The 8,239-nt window shown below is 41.1% G+C and overlaps 1 protein-coding gene across 2 annotated transcripts; it reads left to right on the top strand.

Annotated features, from left to right (window-relative positions):
* Positions 1-4,584: 4,584 nt before the first annotated feature.
* Positions 4,585-6,865, top strand: LOC136529146 (small ribosomal subunit protein eS24z-like). Of its 2 annotated transcripts, XM_066522213.1 has the most exons (4): positions 4,591-4,772; positions 4,845-5,015; positions 6,375-6,461; positions 6,567-6,865. In XM_066522213.1, the coding sequence occupies exons 1-4, from the start codon at positions 4,647-4,649 to the stop codon at positions 6,594-6,596; spliced, it is 414 nt and encodes a 137-aa protein (XP_066378310.1). In that variant the 5' UTR covers positions 4,591-4,646; the 3' UTR covers positions 6,597-6,865. The 2 variants fall into 2 exon arrangements, with proteins under 2 accessions (XP_066378309.1, XP_066378310.1); XM_066522212.1 differs by having other exon boundaries at positions 4,585-5,015.
* Positions 6,866-8,239: the final 1,374 nt, after the last annotated feature.

The following is an 8,239-nucleotide window of genomic DNA, read 5'->3' as shown; positions in this document are numbered from 1 at the left end:
TTGCTAGCAAATATATCCATGCGTTGCAACGGGAGAAGAAAAAACTACCAGACATTAATAGGAAATAAGGACAAAAATGTTATATATCTATTTATATGTTACCTTTTTCATAAATTTATATGTTCTTTTTTTGTCCGCATTATGTTTTGTCTGAAGAAGGGACGATGGGAGTGAAGAAGTACGGAAGTAGCTGACTTAATAAGAAATCTAAGAGTCGGATTTGACTTGCAGGCAATATAAAATAGGATATTGTGAAAAGAAAATATATATTCCTATAATGAGAATCATATTTTGCATGACTAATAACTATTTATATGTATAGCATATTACAATGTATTGAAACTTGAAGAGTCCCTTTTTTCAGAATTCACTTACCACTGTGGATGTACCTTTTTTCTGCTATTGTTTTAGCAGTTCCTTGCTGGAAGATTATGCTTCTCCTGATGATGTGTTTTTCTGTTGACATTTTATATTGGAGTCAAAGAATCGATCTGATCGTGTAGACCCTGGACGGATAAGTGCTTGATTTTTGTTTTGTTTTGTCTCGTTGGTTCTCTCCTGGTTTTTGTTATATATATAATAGGGAGAGTATATTCAGTAGCCAGCTACAAAATAAGTTATTCCGTAGCCACCTCCATTTACGATAATTTTATATACTAATTTACGATAATGTCAATACATATTTATGATAGTTGGTTAATATAACATATGGAGATATTTACCATAACGTTATAGTAAACCACTTAGTATATAGTTACTATAATCTTATAAATTAATATAGTAATTATCGTAATTCAAAATGGCTACAGAATAAGTTATTTTGTAGCTAGCTACAGAGTAGTAGTTCTCTCTCTATATATATATATATATATATCTGTCGTAAGGAGCCATGTAAGATTAGGAATCATATTGGAAATTTGCCTAGTTTTTTTTGGAAAAGGATGAGTCTAGATCACACATACGACCCAATACGTTTTAGAATTGGACTTCGTATCACGCTAGACAAGACATATTGTAACACATATGAGCACGTGTTATATATATAAGTCTGGACGGAAAGAAGTTCTTTATTTTCCGGTATTTAGAGGGAGATGGACAAAAAAAATGAGTGGACAAAAAAAGAGGTTGAAATTTTGCCTCTTTATTATTAGATATAGATATATATATAGATTTTCATTTGAAATCATTAAGATGCTCAAAAAATAATATAAATTTTCAACAGCATATTAATATTCATCCAGGCTTGTCTTCTTAGAGAAAACATATCATTTCTTATATTGTGTTAGATAAAGATACTTATATATGAAAGTTGTATCTCTCGATGAAATCTATATATTTTTAATTTTAAGTGTTTTTATTTCAGAAAATATAAAAATACAAAAACCAATGGCAATACCCAGCAAAAGGAACATCGAGTGGAAATAAACAACGGGGATAAAACGGTCTTTTTGTCTAAGACTTAACACTGTTAAAGCTCTAAAGTGACCGAAGCGTTAAAACGGAAAGAAAATGAGACAATTTAGATGTCAGATAGAAAAATTTCTCGATTTTAAGCTTGGACAGTTTAGGCGGGCAAGACTTTTTCCTGTCCATAATAAGGCACGTGAGGCCCGTCTACCTACTAGGCCATAACAATGCTTGGGACCAGTGCTTGGGACTGGGAAGACCACAAGAAATACTAGGGGTTTTCGAATTCGAGGTCCAGTGGAATAGGATTTTGTCCTAAGCTCTTGCACAAGCTGACAGCCCAACTAAACGTAGTAGAAATAACTAGCCTGTTATGATTTATCAGCCTGTTTGGTTGGCTGGTTCATATCGTTGCCGGTTCGTGAAGAAGTACTGTTGGTTGGTTTGTGTGAGAGAAAAATACTGTTCCGGCTGAAAATTTACGATCGTTTAGGACAAGCCACAGCCAAACGAACAGGCTGTATATTACGGTAGTGCTGGTGCCATTTCCGCGCCTATACTCCGCCCCGCGCCAACCCAACATGGCTACTGCACCCCAACCGACCCCACGCGGTGTCTGCGCCCCCGCCTAGCCCCACGTGACATCTGCGCCCCGTCTGACCCCTCGCGCCCGTCTGACAGTTGTAGCAGGCAGATGACAATGCAACACCCCATCTACTTTTGAAACATCCAGATGTAACACTTGCAACATATGTCTGAAAACAGATGAAACACTTGAAACATGCTTCTGAAACACTTATAAAAAACACCTGAAAATGCTTGAAAACTATTGCAAACACACACAATATCCAGATAAAAACACTTGCAAGATATGTGTGAAACATATGCAATATCTAGATAAACACATTTGCAACATTCGTCTGAAAACATTGATGAAACGCTGAGGACGGACGCTTGCAACATATGTGTACAACCATTGCAACATATGCAATATCTCCGATCTACTTTTGCAACATCCGTATGAAACACTTGCAACATACCTCTAAAACATCTGATCTGAAACACTTAAAACGTACATTTGCAACATGTACTTTCAACACAACATCTCCTTGCCGTTTGGGAGAATGGAGGCTCGTCGGCGTGTCGGAGCAGCAACCCGCGCGACGCTTGTAGGAGGAGGGTTGGCGGCGATGGCTCCGTGACGCGACCAGGAGGCAGCGGCCGCACAATCGGGAGAGGGTAGCCGCGCGCCGCCCTGAGATCAAGTAGGTCACAGAGGCCCACGACACCGAACACCCAGAGGAAAGAGCAGCGGATGTATCCCAGTAGTAGTAGGAGGTGGCGCAGCTGCTTCGGGAGCACCAGCTCTGAGATGCCGGCCCCGACGGGGCAGTGCTTGTTCGGATTTGCTAGCTTCCCTTAGCTTGCGGCGATGGTGGGCATTGCCCCTAGATCAGATAGGAACAAGTAGATGAGAGGATTTTTTTTAGAAACTCCTGAGGCAAATGGAAGGGGATAGTTGGGCTGGCGACATGGCCCATCAAGGAGCGTCTCGGTGGACGGACGCCCATACCGTAGCATTACCGTTTTTATTACTACTAGCAAATATACCGATGCATTGCAACGGGACGTATAACTTATGCAGTTAGAAGAATAACTTGAGACTTTAGATTAGTCTTGTGTTCCAATTCATTTTATAATATCTAAATGGTATACTTAAATAACTCGTATGGAACTGATGGCTTCGACATTTATCTAATGATCATGCGTTTCAATTTCTCTTGGACTCGGACAGTGAGGCTGGACTTTCATACTCCGTCTGGACTTGCGCTACACTTACTCATATGTGCACAAGAGACTTAAATATTTTAACCAGTGATCACGTTATACACTCTAATTTATTTTAGAACTGTGTATTGAGACACAATCACACAGTACTTTAGTTCATATAGAGAATGAGAAACTACCTAAACATGTTTTGTTTTAATATTACGTATGGATAGGTATATCACATATATGTGCTAGCGTGGTAGCAGCCAGGGACGGCAACGGGGCGGATTTGGATCAGGTGGAGTCTCTGTGCACCCAAATCCGAAACCCGAAACCAAAACCCAAAACCGCACCAAACACCGATTCGGGTGATAATCCGTCCCCAAAACCAAACCCGCGGATACCCGAAACCTGAATGGATACCCGAAACCCACTTTGTATGACAGCATAGTAAGAGAAACAAGGACTTTCTATAAACATATGCATGATATATATACATATATTCACATGTATAAACAAGAGGCAACAAATAATAAATATTTTTATGAGTCAACTTAAAATAAATTTAATAATATACGTAAACAAGTTATTATTAGCATATTATAAAACATGAGTTTTAATTCCAAATGATTTATTTTGGATATCCATTGGATATCCACGGGTGGAAAACTAAACTCGAAACCGAACCCGATTGGTTTCGGGGCCCCGAACCTGAACCCGCAAGACCCGAAACCCGCGGATATCCGACCCGAAACCGCCCCGCTGCCATCCTTAGTAGCAACTCATCTATATGTATGTATGGATTAAGATTCCTATTCCAGTTACTCAGAGTTGGAGATTGGATTAAGATTCCTAGTTGTTCATATTGGTCCTGTTCGCTGGTCTGAAACTTTGCTGAAACTGACTGAAAAACACTGTTCCGGCTGAATTGTTGTGAGAGAAAAATACTGTTCCGGCTGAAAAAAGAAGTCGAACAAGCCGAATATGGGGTAAGCTGAGCAGGGCCATTATTATATTTTTCCTATTTAGATTAAGATTCTTATTCACCAAAAATCGAAGAGATCTAATTGGATTATGATTTCTAGTTACATAAAGAGAAAATGTTATAGGCATTGTTTCACATTCGTAAAGTTAGTTAAGGGATGGCCGGACAAAAAAAATAGGTGGAGAGAAATTTTGCCTCTTTATTATTAGGTATATGTATAGATATAAGCTATACAGTTTCTTCTACTAAATGGGCCTTTAGTAAGTTGGCATTGACTTTTCGGCCCAAAACCATAAAACGATCGAAGGCTGGGCGGATTCAGCCCACATGAGCCAAACAAAATAGCCCCCTAGGGTTTTCACTGCATATAGCGTCTTACGCAAACACTTCTCTTCCAGCGCCGCCGCCTCCCCTCCCGCCCTCCTGCTCTGCCGCCCCCCCTCCCGCCCTCCTGCTCTGCCGCCGCCGCACAGCCGCAGCAATCATGGCGGATTCGAAGGCCACTGCGGCGGTCACCCTCCGCACGCGCAAGTTCATGACCAACCGCCTCCTGTCCCGCAAGCAGTTCGTGCTCGAGGTCATCCACCCCGGCCGCGCCAACGTCTCCAAGGTCGGGGATCTCGTCCTCTCCTCGTTTCTCGGTGATGTTCGGCGGGACCTTGACGGTATGTCTTTCGTGCAGGCGGAGCTGAAAGAGAGGCTGTCGAAGCTTTACGAGGTGAAGGACTCCAACTGCATCTTCGTCTTCAAGTTCCGAACCCACTTCGGAGGCGGCAAGTCCACCGGCTTCGGACTCATCTACGACAACCTCGAGGCTGCCAAGAAGTTCGAGCCCAAGTACCGCCTCATCAGGGTATGTTATTATTGCCTTGCTATGTCATAATGTAATCGAGTTCCGCGCTTGATTTCGTTGTTTACGTGTCCTGATGTAGGAATGGGTGGTTGATTTGCCTGACTTTTAGCTGCTCTTTCAGTGTCAGAATTGTACGAGCTTAGACCAAGGTTACGTTATGGCTAGTTGTGATCTTATTTACGGAAATGGGCTAGGGTGTTCGGTTTGTACTATATTAATAATTAGCTTGTGACAAATAAGGTGACGATGGATCAACCTATTCCATTCTGCAAACGAAACCAAAAAGTGAGTAGGGAGAAGATGATGGGCTTACTCATTCCTCAAACCAAACACCCTAAGTGTCTCTACTCCCTAGTATCGGTTGATGTTGCCCTGCTATGGTAGTTTGGGCTTTTCCCAGAATGGCTGAATCTTCTGTCTTAAGGCTCTGCTGGTTTAGTGGATGCATTTAACATCATAAAAGCCTAAAACTGCTATAGGGATATATACTGATGTATTAGCTTTTACCCCCTCCGTTCCAAATTATAAGACGTTTTGGCTTTGTTAGATACATTACTTTTACTATGTATTTAAACATAGTGTGTATCTAAGTGCATAGCAAAAGCTATGTATCTAGAAAACTTAAAATGTCTTGTAGTTTGGAATGGAGGGAGTAGCTTACTTGGTTGAGTGCTTATCCTAACATGTAATTGTGCCTCGTTAAAATGGTTTTCATCTGGGCATTGATGCAAAGTCATGTAATTTTGTATGTCACCCAATTTGATGGTATCTCGGACACATTTTTTTGGATGATAAGCTTGTTGTAACAGCTGTTATTGCTACGTTATTTTAGTGCACATTGTATAGATATTTTCATTCAAGCTTTGACTAGATATTTCTTTCATATATTTATCTTTCTATATCTCGAACCAAGCAAAATTCTTGTGAACTAAGGATGTCTTACCTATCCTGCTGTTGTATAAGAGAACATCCCACTGTTGTATAACTGAACACCAAACTACACCTGAATGGTCTGGGTTAGCCTCTGATCGGTGTTCATTTTCCTTGTTTTAATGATCAAAGCTCAAATGACTACCCAACCGCCATAAGCAATCCTTTTGACCTTCATCATTGAAAAAATCGGACACCTACTATTATGCTAACATCGGAGCAAAAAGCCATGCATATTATTGTTGAAACAGAGAATGGTGGCAGATTCTCTGTGATCATTTTCATGTAGCAGAATTACTGCACATGTTGTATTTAAGCTCGCTAGTGTTTGACTGTCTTGAACCTTCAGATGGTGCCATTTATTGTTGCTGTTAGCCAGTGTTTGATACACCTGTTTGTTGGTGCTAATATTCTGTTTTTCCTTGACAGAACGGCCTTGCTACTAAGGTAGAGAAGTCACGAAAGCAGATGAAGGAACGTAAGAACAGGGCAAAGAAAATCCGTGGTGTGAAGAAGGTGAGTACCAGTCAACAATTGCTACTTTCTATGTTGCTACTTGCATTCCCATTGTTCTGGTAGCCAACCACATACTCAATTATTTTTGCTGCGCAATTTTTGCAGACAAAGGCTGGAGATGCCAAGAAGAAGTAAGGGGGGAGTTGCTTGCTTGCCATCTTCATCTTATTTGGCTTCGGTTTGTTTAGGGTGGGTTCCTTCTGGCAATGAGTGTTTAATTAGAAGTAGAGAGGATTTTGCCAGTTACCCATTACGTTGAGTTTCTCGCTGTGCCTTGTTCAGTTTTGAGGTACTGTCAGACACTAGAATATATACTTGGTTATTATTTCGATTTATATTTTGTGTCTGCTGATGATAAGTTGGATGCAAGACTTCTGATGAAAAGTGTCTGCTGCTCCCTCTAAGGCTGTTCATCTTTAAGGCGTTTTTTTACAAAATTTATATGACTGTATATATATAATTTTTCTCACTAATGACGTGTTTTTTTACAAAAAGTTACAAGTGATCTCGCAAAGTGTCGTTGGTATGGTGTCAATCGACCGAAGGCCAGCGAGACAACAAAATGCAACCATTGTTACAATGAGTGTTTGATGGAGCAACTAAAGTTTAGTCTTTGTCACATCGGACGTCGGACGCTCGAATACTAAGAGTAAGGCTAATAATTCAATTGGCCGCTAGCTGTATGAATTTTTATATCTTACCTTTTAGCCTACTTATATAGTGGTTACACCTTCATAATTAATATATGGTCTACTTGTCTCTCTCATAGAGTTTTTTAGTTCTTGTGTCTAAGTCGACTGTAAGCTTATAGCCCACTTCTCTCTTACTTCCTTCTCTCATTCATCTCAGCATTCAACCTGCTTATAGTCCATTATTATACTTGTTCTAATTAGGAGGACTAAACTTGAGCTAATTATAAAAGTAATTGCACAGATTCGTCTCGCAAATTAGTCTCCATCTGTGTAATTAGTCTATGTTTAATATGTAATTATTTTTATAATTAATCTATATTTAATACTTTAAATTAATGTCCAAATATCCGATGTAATGAGAACTAAAAATTAGTGCCTGAAACCTTATTCGTTTGAATTTATCAGCCTAACTTATCAGTCATGATACAATATTTTTGTTTTACAATAAATTAACCAAAGGTATTTTTTAGCCTGACTATTCAGCGAAGCGAATGGAGCAAGAGGCTGTGGCAGTGCTGCAGCAGTAACCAAACAATAGAGCTACGGTACATCAGGCCAACTAGGTAACAGCCGCAACCGTTCCACTGCAAAATAAATAAGTATGCCATTATAATTTTTTCGTTTCTGAAGAACGCCATTAATATTCGTCTATTTGGAAACATGCCATTACAATTCTTCGTTTCCCACAAAAATGTCACTGAATACGTATGGACACAGCCTGGGTCCAGCTGCAGACGTATACGAAGAAGTATACTTCATCTCCCTGTCACTGACACGCGGGCCCCACATGTCATCTTCTCTTCCCCCTCTCCTCATCTCTCTCCATCCCGACGCTGCCACGGCCACGGCGAGCAGCAGCATCACGCCGGCAGCCTGCGAGCAGCAGCAGCACGCATAGCAGAAGCAGCGCGCCGGCAGCACGCATAGCAGAGGTGGTCGGCGGCCGTCGGGCGCTCGCCGAACTTGGTGTTCCGGTCACTGAGGAAGGCGGGCGAGTGGCGGAGGAGCAGTCCACGGTGAACTCGCTGGTGGGGCCCATGACGCCGGGAAGGGTACTGGTCGCGGCTGTCGCTGCGCAGAGCGGAA

This window comes from Miscanthus floridulus, chromosome 19, assembly GCF_019320115.1.
Source record: "Miscanthus floridulus cultivar M001 chromosome 19, ASM1932011v1, whole genome shotgun sequence".
Classification (NCBI taxonomy): domain Eukaryota; kingdom Viridiplantae; phylum Streptophyta; class Magnoliopsida; order Poales; family Poaceae; genus Miscanthus; species Miscanthus floridulus.
Note: the sequence above shows the minus strand (reverse complement) of the source record. Positions and strands in the feature narration are given on the sequence as shown.